At 37.0% G+C, this 16,608-nt stretch overlaps 1 protein-coding gene across 1 annotated transcript in view; it reads left to right on the top strand.

The window, feature by feature from the left end:
- Positions 1–10,961, top strand: part of LOC140136915 (argininosuccinate synthase-like) — a 41,135-nt gene extending 30,174 nt beyond the window's left edge. Inside the window, exons 6-14 of the mRNA XM_072158567.1 lie at positions 139–315; positions 1,148–1,238; positions 2,462–2,546; positions 3,453–3,517; positions 4,111–4,184; positions 4,794–4,851; positions 5,293–5,449; positions 6,517–6,582; positions 7,280–10,961. Coding sequence (XP_072014668.1) covers positions 139–315; positions 1,148–1,238; positions 2,462–2,546; positions 3,453–3,517; positions 4,111–4,184; positions 4,794–4,851; positions 5,293–5,449; positions 6,517–6,582; positions 7,280–7,364 — 858 coding nt within the window. The 3' untranslated portion in view covers positions 7,365–10,961. The remainder of the gene's footprint in view (positions 1–138; positions 316–1,147; positions 1,239–2,461; positions 2,547–3,452; positions 3,518–4,110; positions 4,185–4,793; positions 4,852–5,292; positions 5,450–6,516; positions 6,583–7,279) is intronic.
- The last annotated feature ends 5,647 nt before the right edge of the window (positions 10,962–16,608 follow it).

A 16,608-nucleotide genomic window follows, 5' to 3' on the forward strand; every position in this document is an offset into this window, starting at 1 on the left:
GAATTCGGAATTTTTGAAACATGCTGTGGTTCAGACCAACCTTAACCGTTGATGAACAACGCAGAAACATGATTGAATCCCTCCATAAAATACTACACAAGAGTAAGCTGAATCTATATTTTCAAATTTCCCCACCAGATTCTTGCTCCATGGAAGATGCCAGAATTCTACAATCGTTTTGAGGGCCGCACAGCTCTGATGGAGTATGCCAAATCCAAGAATATTGAGCTACCTACAGCCAGACAGAATCCATACAGCATGGACGCCAACTTGATGCATGTCAGCTATGAGTCGGGCATCTTGGAAGACCCTGCGGTAAGTATCTTAGTGGACAGACAAACTCTGTACATCATGGATGCCAACTTGATGCATGTCAGCTATGAGTCGGGCATCTTGGAAGACCCTGCTGTAAGTATCTTGACAAAAGTGGACAGACAAACTCTGTACATCATGGATGCCAACTTGATGCATGTCAGCTATGAGTCGGGCATCTTGGAAGACCCTGCTGTAAGTATCTTGACAAAAGTGGACAGACAAACTCTGTACATCATGGATGCCAACTTGATGCATGTCAGCTATGAGTCGGGCATCTTGGAAGACCCTGCTGTAAGTATCTTGACAAAAGTGGACAGACAAACTCTGTACATCATGGATGCCAACTTGATGCATGTCAGCTATGAGTCAAGCATATAAGTATCTTGACAAAAGTAGTGGACAGACTGACAAACTCGTACAGCATAGACACCAACTTGACAAAAGTAGTGGACAAACTCGTACAGCATAGACACCAACTTGACAAAAGTAGTGGACAGACTGACAAACTCTGTACAGCATACAGCATAGATGCCAACTTGATGCATGTCAGCTATGAGTCGGGCATCTTGGAAGACTGGTTACTAGAAGACCCTGTTACATCCAGAAAGACAGGCGGACAGTTGGTTAGTCAAGAGACCGGTAAACAGTCGGACAAACAGTTGGTCATAAAGAGAAGCAGACAGACAGACAGAGAGACACAGATAGAAATGTGTCTGTATGTCTGTTTGTCTCTGTCTTTCTGCTATTCCTCTGAAAGACAGTTCCGTGTAGCCATTCATGTCAGTAAGCTGTCATAATCCTGATAATGCATTTATTTTCACATATGATACAGGTACCTGCACCTGAGGATGTATATGGAATGATAGTCAACCCTAAGAATGCACCTGATCAGGGAGAAGATTTGGAAATAGAATTTGAAAGAGGTATAGTAGGCAAACAACAAGTTGAAATTGAAAGATAAAGATGGGAGGCCAGATTTTTTCATATGGTATTTTCTTACATAGAGGTATATAACCCAAACAATATGATTTAAAGTTGCAAGTGCAATACTAGTTAGGTGTACAGTGATGTGATTTGGTGGAGGGGTGGCAATTAGTGGTCTTCAAATTCAATTGGGCTTTTGTAGCAAAATATGCTAATTTGGTAGCTCATTTACATTAATTATGCCAAATGCAATTTCTCAGAACTGGTATAGTGATGTGACTTGGTGGAAGGGTAGCACTTGGCCGTCTTCATATTCCACTTGGTTTTTGTTGCAAATTATGCTAATTTGGTAAATCATTTGCATTTTTTTATATTTATTATTTTTTCATTTTGGGGGGAATTAGATTTTTAAAAAAAATTCCCCAGCTCCAAGTGAAATCACCCCAGCTAAAATGATTTGTGTCAAGGTGGCGGCATTGCAGCCAATGCCCAATTCTAGCTCATAACATCTAAAGGAAACATTTCTCAGGCCTTAAGATTTACTGGGTGTTATAAGATAAATATGAGCTTTCTGCAGATGCCAAAATCTCAATCTTGACGGGGTAAAGTGAGGGGATGAGGCTGTCAATCAAGTCATCCACCTTTATAGTATCTTTGACGAGAGCGTATTTCCACGATTTTAACAATGTGTATGCTTTACACGTTGTATGCATTGTTAAATCCACCTCCATATGCATTGAGAGTTGCACATTGTCAACATCTTAGAAGTACTCTCTCATCAAAGATTTACAGCAATTTATTATAGTGGAGCATGGGATTACCAAGTTCTTAATATTGCTTGTGGAAAGTAAGAAAGTAAGTCTTACTGTGGTCAGTATAGATATACTTGAACACCCCCACCCATCATTACTCTTCATTGGGCCCTTCCATTTAAAATTTTTGGAAATAATGTTCCACAGGAGGAGTATGGATTTCAAATGGAATAAACACATTAGGCAGCTCCATTTGAAACTTACCCTCCCTCTGTGGAAGATTCAGATTGAATCTTTCTCAGAGGGTGTATAAAATTCAAATGGAGCTGCCCAATGTGCTAATTCCATTTGGAATTCATACTCCTCATGTAGAACATATGTCCAAAATTTTCCGCAGGGGTAGTGTGGATTTTAAATGGAATAGCCCATTGCACCTCAAGAATGTATGTTGTTATCTATCTTCCTCTCAGGTGTACCAGTAAAAGTCACTAACAAAGGGGATGGAACCGTGAAGACTGATCCATTGGATATCTACATGTACCTGAATACCATTGGGTAAGTGTCTTCTCTGATTGCTTACATGTATACCAGTGTTTATTGTCATTATATGGTAGGGTATGTGAGGGCGACTCAATACTTTTGCATGTATTGTCCATGTTAGGGGGAGGCACGCATCATTTTGTAGTACATTTCATTTTCAGATAATAATAATAATATTTTATTTGAATTACTTGCAAAAAACAAAAGTAACAAAATGACAGTACATTTGCACACACTTTTTTTAAACATGACAAAAGCAAGTAATTCAGGATGAGTGAATGGGCTAAAAGTCCAAACACAGATGTGCCCACTCATCCTGCACATAAATAAATAGTTTTAACTTGAAAGTACATAAAATAGCAAAAGTTACATTTTGTAAAATAAAACCATTATGAAATCATGAAACAAATATAGGCCTATACATAAAATACAGGTATTTGAAAGTACATAAGCCAAGGCATGTAATACTACAAGATCATTTCAGCATATTCAAGTAAAAAGATTTACATTCAGACATGATGCAATTCAGATGGAATTCCATTCTAAAGACGTGGAAGGGAAACAAACATAGAATTAAAGAAAGATGAAGATTTGGCAGTCTGGTGCAATAGCCTAGAATTATCCAAAATACTTCTTTGAACCAGAGAACTAAAGACCAGAGATGAAGTTTGATGCCATCCAGTAGCATGTATGTGAGAGTTACAGTTAATATAATAAAGAAACTAGACAGCATAGGGATGACAAAGTATCACAGTTTTGTAACCAAGTAAATAACATGGATCTGTATGTTTTTCATTGTAAAGCGCTGTGTTCTTTGTAGAGCGCTTATAAATGCTTGTATAGAATAGAATAGAATAGAATAGAATGAAGAATTTGATACAAAAGGATTAATAGAAATTGCATGCTTGTTTATTTTGACAGCGGCAAACATGGAATTGGTCGCATTGATATAGTCGAGAATCGCTACATTGGCATGAAATCCAGAGGTAGGTCAAAGGTCACAGGTACTACAAAGTATTAGCATATGCAGGTTGACCATCTACATTCTGCAATGCATAGGATTAACACAAGGAGTCGTTACATTGCAGATGCTTGATAACACCGGTCTGGATATTTCAGCAGGTTTAAATGCCTTTGACCCTTTCATATTTTAGCAAAGTGTATATTGTTGGTGTTAAAAAGTTCAGTTACACTGCAGTTTTACAATTGAATACCTGAGTAGAAGAAGGGCCCAACTCCATTTTATAAAAATGAGTTTATCATATTTTAAAGGACCTGTACCATTGCCATTGCAACATATATCATTTCACATATATTTTATAATGTATGTTCATGTACCAGTACTAAAGGTCCCCTCAAGATGAAACAGTCTGTCTCTTAAAACTTTTCCAAATGTTGTGTTTTTTGGTAATATCTCAAAAAAAGTGTTGATGGAGTTGGCCCCCTTTTCCACTCAGGTATTCAATTATGTTTGCCTGTTTCTTTACTATACTCATTACCTCCATCACATTCCTTAATTTTCTTCCAAAATAACAAAATGGCTGACTCTTTTTGCTGGTTTCCTTTTATATCTGTTCAGGTATCTATGAATGCCCTGCTGGTACTATTTTACTCCATGCCCATCTGGACATTGAGAACTTTACTCTTGATAAGGTAGGTAGCTATTAATGTGTAAAGTAAATAAATAGGTTCCCAAAATTGTCCACAAAAGTGGTAATGGTAGTACAAATCTATAGATGTGACATGATTATAGGTTGAAATACCTTGTATTATTTGTCATTTTGTTGAAGAAAAATTAGACAAATCAATGTATCTGTGCGGAGTTAATGTCTAATGCACAAACCCAACATGTGTGTGTGCATTGTTTGCTATGTGATTGTCTCTAAAAATGTCGGAAAACATCTGCCTCAAAGGGAAATGAAAACACTGCACTTATTACACAGAGTGCAAGGAGACACTTCCTCTCTGCATATTTTTGTACGGTCTATCCTGATTAAGGAAGTAGTGGCCAAGTGGAAAGTTTTCAAATCTGTTGATTTAGCAGGATAAAATGTATATATCAAGCCCATAAGTTTCGCTTTCTCTTCTGGGGGAATTTTCACCATAATTGTGGCTTGTACTTTGGACAAGAATGTAAATAAACGTATCAATTTTAATGTCAAAACCCAGCTGAAATTGATTGAAAATTACACCATTTACATATTAAATTAGCTTTGACTTATTGATTTATATATTTTGTTTTGCTATTCATCCGTATCACAGAATGTGCGCCGTGTTAAACAGGAATTGAGTCTGCGATTCTCTGAGCAAGTATATGAAGGTATGTGTTTTAGATTGTCTCATCAAAGTACCTTCTCACACATATGTGTGTGCCAGTGGAAAGAGTTGTATGATAGTTTTACATGTAAAAGTAACCACTTGTGACCCAACGCAAGTAAATGAGGCTGCTGTGTTAAGTATGAATTAATTCACATTCTGATCCCAGAATCAATGCTATACACAGCATGTCACATTTCATCTAATTCACTGATATTGGGGCACATATAGTTCAACCTAACTGGTAATGAAAATCTGTTTTTGACTTCAATTTTATCAGTGTCTGAAGTAAAGAGAAAGAGGTAAAAATCACCTATTTTGCATGTTTTCAACAATATCAGTCATAAAATCCAAAGCCTTTGTACAATCCTAAGCATTCAAAATCTTGATTATAGCAGCAGGCCTAACTTTAATATTTACTTGTACAAATCTCTATTACTAACAGGCTACTGGTACAGCCCAGAGTGTGACTTTGTCCGTCATTGCATTGACAAAAGTCAGGAGAGTGTGGAGGGAACCGTCACCTTGGAGTGCTACAAGGGGCAGGTGTACATCAGGAGCCGATCATCAAAGACTTCACTCTACAATGAGAGTCTGGTCAGGTAGGTTAGCACTGTAGAGACTTAAGGGTATAGAGGGAACAGTCGCCCTGTAATGCTACAAGGGGCAGGTGTACATCAGAAGCCGAACATCAAAGACTTCACTCTACAGTGAGTGTCTTGTAACATACAAACGTAAAGCAGTATAGACGAATCCGACGAGCTAAGTGATGGTCAGGATTAAGTCTGCCGTAGCTGGGGGCCATCCATGCCAAACTAGCTCAGTTCGTTTGGATTGCGATCCAAGATGCCCACTATCGTGAGTGCATCTGGAGCGGTAAACGCTGTATGTTTGTGATACTGGCGTCGCGTAAAATGAATGGAAGGCCCCAGCTATGGCCACCAGTGAGGTGTAGAAATGTGTCAAGTCAGATTTGTGTATAGCTGTAACACTTGGTCTTACAGAACAAGTTGTATGTCTTACGAAATAAGCATGAGCTACTTGTGGTTAATGAAAGTCAATTCCCAGTTTCCTGTTCCATTTTTTTCCAAGATTGAGAAGGTGACTTTTTCATTATTCATCATCCAAACCAGCATGTGGTAAAGGATAGCAAACAAACAATTATTTTTTTTGGCTTTATTCATCATCTTAGTAAAGTGTCCAAACCAGCATGTGGTAAAAGATAGCAGAAGTGCAACACTAGCCACGAATGAGTGCATTATACCCTCAATAAAAATAGGCTTAAAATACATTTTTTTTAATGAGGAATGTTTCAGATAGTTTTTGTTTCTCTAAAACTGGATAAAATATCAAATAATGAAATATTTGGAAATAATAAATTATTTTACCAGCAATTTTTCGAGACCGGGTAAAGTAACAGGAATCTGGAACTTGACTTTCATTAGCCTTATCAAATTGACCTATGGGTCAATTCATGGAGCAGAATACCTCTCAAGAACTGATGAACATTCAGCTTGCCAGCAGCTATGATATAGTTCTAATGGATTTTGAGACTTGGACCATAAGATGTTTTGCTCAGAAGAACCCATGAACTCCCCCATTTTGAGTGCTAATGTACGTTATTCAAAAGTTGCATTACATAACAATGTATTTGTTTTGTGTATTTCAGCATGGTTGTGAAGGGTGACTTTGAGCCAACGGATGCCCTGGGATTCATCAAGGTTACTGGTGTCAGGTAAGTCATACCTGTAGAGAAATATTAATAGGTCTTTCTGAGATGAAGCAGGTCATCTCTTACCATAAAATTCTGATTTCAAGCATAATTATGCTGCTAAGAAACTACATTCAGGGTTCCCGTGGTCCTTGACCACTGGACCATGTCACTCTCATTTAGCAAGCCTCAAGATGCTCTTTTCTCACCATTGTGTTCTCATGCATGTGGCAAGGTTTATAAAATCACATTGTAGACAGACAAATTTATGCTAGTCATTTTTGGGACATGTGGAAGCACAGCTAATGTTCTAAAAAGTTGGTTTGTTTAATGGTTCTGGAATTGTAATTAATGGCCAAATGCATGATCACCATTGTATAACAGTTGTATAATTATAAATACTTTTGTAAAACTCTTATATCTACAATAATAAATTGTGTAATGAAATTTAGAGATTAATTTGGTGGCTGCTGAGCTTGCATTTCTAACAGAATCTTAATCACAGGCAAAATGACAAAACAAGTATTTTGGAATCAGATAGGAGTGTTTCCTTTATGTACAACATGCGGAATTAGACTAGGGTAAAGGCTTCTTTGAGGCATTATACGGAATTTTCACGCTAGTTTTGGTGATTTCTTACATGAAGGAGTAACCCAAGTAGGGAATAGATGACAGAAGGATGTGGCATAATCAGTTTCCACCCATCTTTTCCATTTTTCAGAATCAAGGAGTACTATCGACAACGAGGTGTAGACAGCATCACTCATCCAAGTGACGCCCTCAAGAAAGGCAGTGGAGATAAGTGAGGCACCAAAGAAATCCGGACCAACAAAATTGTTATGATGAGTGTACCCAGTAATCACAGATTTAATGAAAGGGAGATAGATCGATGAGTAAGACTGTTCCTGGTGATTTCAGAAACATTTCTTAAATTGTGTTTGCTGCGAACTAAAATTTGGTGCAATCGAGGTCAGGTTTGCCAAATCTTTTCGGTCTATTTTGCCAGGTGCAGCAGATGAAAAATCACACATATGGACAAGTATCCGTCCAAAACTTGTCAGTAATCTGCATGTATCACAGAGTGCATTTTCAATTCTCTTTTGTCGAAAATTGTTCACTTTCCTTGAATCTTATCCAAAAACTTTTGTATCAAAATTCATTAATAAAGAGTTAAATAAGGGTGCAAAAAGTTACAAAATAGCAGTGGCCATTTTGTAGTTGAATAACGGTTCAAATGCATCTAATTAGGCTACCAGATCATGGGCTTGGCATCCCATAGGGTATACTAGTCAAGACCTCAGGGGGAAAGTAACTTATGTTTGCCGGTTTGAAAAATGGACATCTGACTTCACTGGAATTGTAGGCAAACATTTCTGTCACTCTTTTCTAATTCTGTGGCATCAATACTGGTACACTCAACCAACATCATGTGCTATAACAATCAAAGGTTTACATATCGACCGATACTGAAATCAATTTTGTACGCCCAATTGGATGTTTACCCCAACCCCCACCTGTACTGCCTTTACCACATACTTGTTACTATATAGAGCCCTTATTGTGTGACAGTTGGGTGTACCGACTTGTATAGAAAATGTGTGTTTATTATGCAATGTTTATGTATAGGTGTTTTGGCTAAAAGATTTAAATTGAGAAAATGATTATATTTAAATATGCAATTTAAAACCCCATATGAACTGAATACGCTCCAATATCACAAAGATCAGCAATACATATGTGATGGCTTAAGATTTTAAAATCATAAAATTATTGTATTTAAATGCATGCCTATAAGGCTAAAAAAATGTTATGTCTCGAAGCCCACACATCCATGTCAGCTGAAACGGCAAATTCATTTTTTTTCTTTTAGTTTTTTGTTGTAAAATCATGAAATTCTGAGACAAAATTGGGAAGAAAAGTTACTTCTTCTTCTTCCAGTTGTAGTGAAGGCTTCTTGAAAAGAAGATTACTCACTGCAGAATGGTGGGTGTGCAGACATATGACGCAGACAAGAGATCACAGGTGCAAAAATATGTACAGTGAAGTGCTGATTAAATTTTTGACGCTGTCTGCAATCTAGATGGAGCCATCCCTCAATGCCATCTTGAAGGCATTGAGTGTTGGGAATGCTGCTGGATCCTTCTTTAAGGAGTTCCAATCCCTACTTATGTGTGGGAAGAAGGAAGATAGGTACACTTCGATGCTCACATTGTTTAGGTATAAAACAATTGATATTTGTACTTCAGTTGTGTAAATCAACAACAATTTCTTGCTGTGTACTTTTGAACACTCTTAATTCAAAATTTTGTTCAAAAAAAAATCTTAAGAAAAAACCCCTTATCCCACGACCCACATTCATTTTTGAAACTGCTATGGGCTTTGAGACATAGCATTATTTTTTTTAGCCTAAGGCCTGTGCAAACTAACCAAACTCTAATATTACAAAAATGTGCAGTCAAATGTGTATCCAAATCCAACATGAACACAATAAAAACGTTTGGGCAAATATTTGTTGACCATTTGGGACGACTTTTAATTTGTTATATTATAAAGCCTAAGTGAAATCTGAAATGATATGTGGGAAGTAACATTTTTCTGCAGCTTTCAAACCATGCAGGTTATATCTTAGGTTTGCAGGGTATTGCAAAAGTATTATTTATTTATTGGTGGTAAGGATACAATGGTTTACTTGTAAGTTGTAAGCTTAACATTTATTTATCTCCATGTATAACTATAGTGTTTTTAGCCTATGGTAGTCAGTGATGTCAATACATTCAGGCAGCTGTTGCATGCGTGCATCTGTGTGGTGTCTTAGAACGTGTGCATGTGTTTGCACTTTGAGTAAGCACTCACAATTTGAATCTGCACCCAATGAAATGTGCGCTGACGTCACTGACAACATTGGAATAACAGCACAATAGTTAGCTATTTATTGCAAACACCAGTGGTGGCACTAGGGGGAGGGGACTTGTTCTCAGTTACTCCATCGTCAAGTTAACAATGATTAAATTCCATCCGAACTGGATATGCTTTCTGACCAATCTGCCAAATGGTCGACTCGCTCTTTCAGAATTTTTAATAACAATTTTTAATTGCTTTTGTTTTCTCAGTACTGCAGTCTTTCTCTTGGTATAATTGCTATTATGTGTACTGTATGTATTTTCACAGATTTTGAGAAAACCCAAGAGTTTACAGATCTTGTCAGGAAAAAAAAGGACATTTATGAAGCAATAATATTCATTTTCACTGTCGTCTAACCCTATTACAAGTGATTTCTGAGACCATTTTGTGATATGTCATAGAATTTGCTTTATTCAATCAAAGTAATTGCCCAAAGTACTACAAAAGTATCAAAGTTGAAAAACATTCTTTGTGTCTTCCCTGTTCTAAACTTGTCCATTGTGCATGCAGTTCAAATATGGTATAAATTAATCATTTATTTTACGAGACATTGTAAAGAAATGTAATCCTGTGTGGCTAACAATGTAACCAGTTTAAGTGCAAAAATAAGCAGTCTATATTTTTGTGTAATGTGGAGATATATTTTTTCTTGTAGACATTGTATTCCCAGCCTATACCGTAGAATTCTGTCTAGAAGCATATATGCCTCTAAACGAGGGTTTTTTTAACGAAAGATATGAAAGGCCAATACCCTTCTCAAAAACATTGCACTAGATTGGTCTTACAAATATACATGTTTGTACAGCCGCCTTTATCAGTAATATAGTTGTTCAAACTCCAAATAACGTTTTTGTTGAGAGTGTCTGCCTCTTGTCTCAAAAAAACCTCGTTTAGAAGCATATATATGCTTGTAGACGGAATTTTACGGTATTATCCTGTCATAGGCCTTCAATGCAAAAACATTGTAATTTATTCAGTGAGTTCAGTGGATATACAAATTTATTAGTCAATAAATGTTCGGTATTTACTGTGAAAATATGATAGTGATAGTTACCAAACCACAATGTAGAGCATTCCTGAAATGAATCATACTTAGGCTGTGGGAAAGTAGACTAAATCCTTTGTCCCTACCACTGCGCATGTTTGTGTTATGCTTGTAGTGACAACCAATAAACTTATTGTCACAATGGGATCACAACTTTGTCACAATGGGATCCTAGATATAAAGCTTTGGGTGAGAAGTTAGTGGCATGTTTATCAAGGGGTCTAACTGAAATTCTGATACAGGACAGATTCTGGAAACCTCCCACTTGGGGTTCACCTAATGAAGGCAGATATGATTTGCCCCTGCATATTGATTAGATTATGATTACTCTGGATTTTTCCTATGCCAAGAATAAAAGAATTTTCAACCCAAGGAGATAGATGCTGGTGGCATTTCAGTAGGAACCATATCATTAGCAATGCAATAAATAAACATTCCACCTGCTTTACGGGGTACTACACCCTGCCTCAATTGTGTGCCTATTTTTGCATTTTTTCTCAAAAATTCAAGCGCATTGGGGACAAGTAAGATATGTATATTTATATGGGCAAGGACTACAACTACTGCACTGTAAATTTTATTTCAGCACAGACAACAGTTGTGGAGTTACAGTCAAAAATGAGGGAAAACCAATATTTGATCAATAAATCTATAACTACTTGCCTTGAGTTGCTGAATTTTCAGTGCAGTAGTTGTAGTCATTGCCCCTATAATATACATATCTTACTTGTCACAATGCGCTATAAAAATTGATAAAAATGCAAAAATTGGCCAGGGGTGTAGTACCCCCTTAAATGGAAATCTAGGTACAATAATACAGGGTACTACATTGAATGTATTAATGTAAACATGCAAACCAAGTGCTTTAATGGAAGTAACCTGGTAGGAGGAGCAAAGTAACTTTTGGTTCTGGTATAATTATTACATGGATGGAAAAGTTCACATTTGTATTGTATTATTATGTTTATTTTTATAGCATAATGCTTACATAAATATTTTGGTTTCCAAAATGTTAGTAGTCTAGTCGTGACTAAAACCCGATACCTACAATTTCAATTGTTACAAGTTAACCCAACCAGTGCATTGTCTCTGTGAAGAGGATTCTTTTCAAGTACCATGCATAGCCATGTTTCTGGTAATTGTTTTATACTCTGTTCACCTCCATGAGCTATTATGCATAGGGAAAGCACAAGAAACCAAATGGTCAGATAATTAATTCCAGCTTAGTTGTATTTTGTTTTTATAAACATGGATAATATATATATATTTGGCTTCATATCACTACCAAAGAATTTTAAAAAGGCCTACAAGGACTTCATTTTGTACCGCAAAGTGTGATGATAAATGGCCATATTGGATTCTCTCTCATGGGATCCAAAATACAGTGCTTCCTTTGCATTTTAAATAGAGAAGATACAGACATAGCTAAGTATCTCTTGTTTCATTCATTGATTTGTATCAATTATCATCTTTTGCAGGGCCATTTTGGTATTCATATTATCTGCTGAATCTTGCCTAATATGCGATCTGAAATAGTCTTATTTTCACAAACATGTGACTTTCTTTGACAAAACCTAGAGATTGTTTTTAGTTTTGATTTCCCTTTTTTTTTTTTTAATGAACATTTCCAACAAAAGTATTTGGAGGACAAAATGTGCAATTGCTATCTAAAAACAAAACTAACAATAACAATGATAAAATCAAATATTTTTAAATCAGTTTGGAGCCAGTTTCTATTCTAAACAATGGAACGTGGTTCAACCGCCGGCCGAGTTTTGATTTCATCCCTAACAATGTTTTCATGCAAGTTTTGTGGCGTTGATCACTATTATGATGATAATGCAGTGGTAACCATTGAATGAATTGGTCTCATTGTTCTGCAATTGAAGAGCTTTGTTTCAAAACCCCTTACATCCACTTGCCCATTTTTGAGAACACATAAAAAAATCATCAAAAAAATCACTGATATATGGGGGTTTGCAACAAAAGCAGTTTTTGGCGTGCAGTTTTTGGCGTGATGCTCATCCTTCCCAAGCATCCCACCAAAAACTGCTTTTGTTGCATTGTTTTTATGTGTTCTCAAAAATGGTAAGGGGTTTTGAAACAAAGCTCTTCAATTGATGAAACTAGTTAAAAAACTTCCCAAGATGGAAGAAATTTGAGGTCGACTAGATCTCTCCGTTTATAACATAGTCTACCAGGAAGCTTCTGCACTTGCTGAGGTACGCAAAGGGCATCAGGGACAGGGTCATGCCAAGGTGAAGTTAGTGAATGAGGTACCAATGTTTCATGCTGCTAGTTAATCAACCAATCACAAACGCACTACATGTAAACTCCTCAACGAAAGTTTGGAAAGTTTTTTCAAGCATCTGTATCTCCAATTATTTGTGACATATTCATATCGTGTTGCATATCACTGGATAGCTACAATACTCCCCTTTACAATGACACCCCATTTGAAACAATAACATTTTTCACGGCTGAGTACATGCCTTGTGATTGTAGTGGGGTCTTAAAATGAATTTGCCAAATGGACCACTATTCTGTGCAGCAAGATGCAATCCCATAACTTCACAATCTGGGACCTAATGCAATCCTCCAAGATGACACCGCTCGCCCCACATAGCCACGGTAGTCAACGACTACCTACAGAATATGGGAGTAGAGTCAAAATGGCCTGCCATCAGGCCAGACCCGGGGGCCAGACCTCAACCCGATTGAACACTTTTGGGACCAGCTTGATCGTGCTGTGCGTGCCAACGAAGCCCATAGGCAACCACATTGAATGACCTGCGACGAATCCTTGTGGAAGAATGGAATTCCATCCCACAGTAACGTGTAACCAGGTCGGTGAGCAGCATGAGGAGAAGGTGCCTGACTATTGTGGCTGCCTGTGGTTTTTCCACCCGCTATTGAAGTTAGTGGCTAGCTTTGTTTGAGCACAAATAATGGTCAATTTGGCAAATTCATTTTGAGACCCCATTACATTCACAAGGCGTGTACTCAGCCGTGAAAAATGTTGTTGTTTCAAATGGGGTGTCATTGTAAAGGGAGTATTGTAGCTATCCAGTGATATGCAACACGATATGAATATGTCACAAATAATTGAGATACAGATGCTTGAAAAACTTTCCAAACTTTCGTTGAGGAGTTTATTATGCAGTGCATGTGTTAAGAGTGGTAAAAAAGTGCAGAAGTTCCCTGATCTGGATAGTCTTGGATATCAACGTTTCTTGAACTATACACACGAAGAATATAAACTGTAAATGGTGTATGCTAAAATATACTATCATCCAGTTATTAATGTCAGTTTGTACTTCAGCTGCACTACCATGTATTCCTGTAGTAACTTTGCCCAACCCTTTGTTAAGGTATACTTAACAGTAATACATACAAGTCAGTATTTTGTTATAGTATGCCAGGTATAAGGTCAAATAAATGTTTGCAATGGTGTTAGAGAAACAAACAAATTTGTCTTATTTGTATCACTACCAGAGTCAATTCAAGGAGGCTATACTTATGTTTTTTGAAAGTTGGTTTTTCGATAGTTATAAGGATAATGCAAGATTATTATTAACAAGTTGAATCTTTTGATGTAACACAATCTGATCCACTCTGGTTTTTTTCCTTTCTGAAGGTTGAGGTTTGAGCAAAACCAAGAAGAACGAACATAAAACGGGCATATTGTTTTGAAAATACAATATCTCAACCAAGTATGCTAGCGTATCGCATACCTGTATTCGCCAGCGAAGTGTTACGTGTAATTAGATTATCACCATGTCAACTGGATCACGCTTTTGAGTTCTGCACCAGGATCGAAATGATCGCAACACAAAGTCTATGGCATGTACTACAGTACCAATTCCAAAAGGTGCGTGATCCAGTTACCAGGGAGTTATGTAACCACTTCGCTGGCGAATTATGATCAATATTAGCCCGAGCAGATTCGATCATATCAAATTTACTTCAATTTGCATTTGCCTTAACAATTATACAACACTCAACTTCTCAGCACTGAGACTATTTTGTGACCGGCTCTCCCCATGAGCGGAAAGTTGTAAGTTTTGGGTTTTTTTTTTAGATCCTTGGCTGCCAAGTTGGCGTTTTTATTTCATGCTCACCTGTACATATGGTATATCTTTGTGATTAGGGCATTCTGAATGTCAGTAGCATGTGTTTTATGAATGCACCACAACATGCACAATAGAGCATTGATAAAGATATCACTACTACCCTGTGCTAGATGGGCATCAAACAAAGAACATCAGCTCAGCAGCCAGATCTTGAGACTACCAACTTGTGACTTTATACTCATTTTGCTAGAGCAAATCACATATTGCATATTTGAAATCATCTTACAAAATGTACATGTACAATATTTACAACATTGCATAAAATTTAATGTACATATATACAGTATAATCATACCATCAATTTCGATTGGATAAACGCCTGAGTGACCGCAATATACCGCCTAGATATATTTGGTGTCATGTCAGTTGAGCGCGTTACAATTCTTGTATCAGGTCAGTGAGCTGACATGTGTTAAAAAGTTGCATAGCAACAAAACCCAGAATCTGTCCACAATTTTGCATAATCACAGTGCAAATTTGACAGTTTTTGCAACAATATTCAAGTGAATTCTGACAACATTCCACTAAAATTTTGCTTTACAGATTTCATCTTGGTTTTTTAATGACTTAAAAATCATTACCATTATGACTAGGCCTATCTGTGTGTTTTTGTACCTCATGAGTATGATAAAATCATTGTCAAGTTCGGATTAGGATGTGATACAAATTATATCTCATCTCGGAGTCGGTATCAGGCTCCTCGACTAGATATAATTTGTATCACACCAAACCTCACTAATAGTATCATACAAACAATTTATAGTCAATGGTTAAATTGCTGAAACAAGCCTTTTGGCATTTGACAATTTGTGCTATTTGTTATCACATAGAAATGCCAGGCACCAAATGTGACTGATTGATTGGACAATAAGATGCCAATTAAATGTGACCTCATGCGATAGCACAGCAAGTTTAGAGACTCACAGGTGCTGATCAAAATATATGAGAGGTGAGATGGAGGAATTTAATTCATGTTTTTCAAACAAAAACTGTGTTCCCTCAAAAATTCTACACACTAAATTTTGTGTTCCCGTTTTTCATTAAAAAAAAAAGAAATTGTGACCCCATCACATTGTCAGAATATGGCCAGCAAACTTGAGACAAATATAGGGTATATTCATCTCAGATGCAAACAAAACACATTTATCTATTTCATGAAAACTTTATTAACCATGACCCATGTGATGATAATTAATAACAACCCTGGATTTTTATATGTATTCAGATATTATTTACATAAACATTCCAAGGACTTTGCCCTATTTAAAGTATCACTTTAAATTAATACAATTGAATATTGTTGTTGTAATATATGCAATGGTATGAAATTGAACCAATCAATTCCGACAACTAGATGTGCACACACTGTACTGGGAAAGAGAGCAGGTAGTTGAGGTTGTCTGAAAGGCCGGTTATGTTGATGCAGGTATGTCTAATATGAGTTAATCTTTCTCTGCTACATACTTATAGTTATACAGGCTGTATCAAAATGATTGGTACCCATTTTGTGGTAGTCAATTTCCAGGTGACTATCACATTTATTTATCTACTAGTGCACCTGCAGCTGTAATGGCCCTGTAGCTATTAGGGCACCATTTGCATGATAGACACACTTTTTGACCCCAGATGACCTTTGACCTCGGTTGACCTCAATTTTGTTTCACACATATATTCCCCTCATATCAAGGATTCCACCCACCAAGTTTGAGCCCGATAGGACAAAGTTTGAAATCCATGACCTTTGACCTCGGATGACCTCCATATAATGTTTTTCATGCTTCTCTCATGTTTGCAATTTGACCCCTCCGTAATGACCTTTGACCTCGATTTTATTTTGGGCATATATTCCCCTCGTATCAAGGATCCCACCCACCAAGTTTGAGCCCGATCGGACAAAGTCTGAAATTTGACCCCCTCCGTAATGACCTTTGACCTCGGTTGACCTCGATATTATTTCGCGCATTATATTCC

The sequence above is a fragment of the Amphiura filiformis genome, chromosome 17, assembly GCF_039555335.1.
Source record: "Amphiura filiformis chromosome 17, Afil_fr2py, whole genome shotgun sequence".
Lineage (NCBI taxonomy): Eukaryota > Metazoa > Echinodermata > Ophiuroidea > Amphilepidida > Amphiuridae > Amphiura > Amphiura filiformis.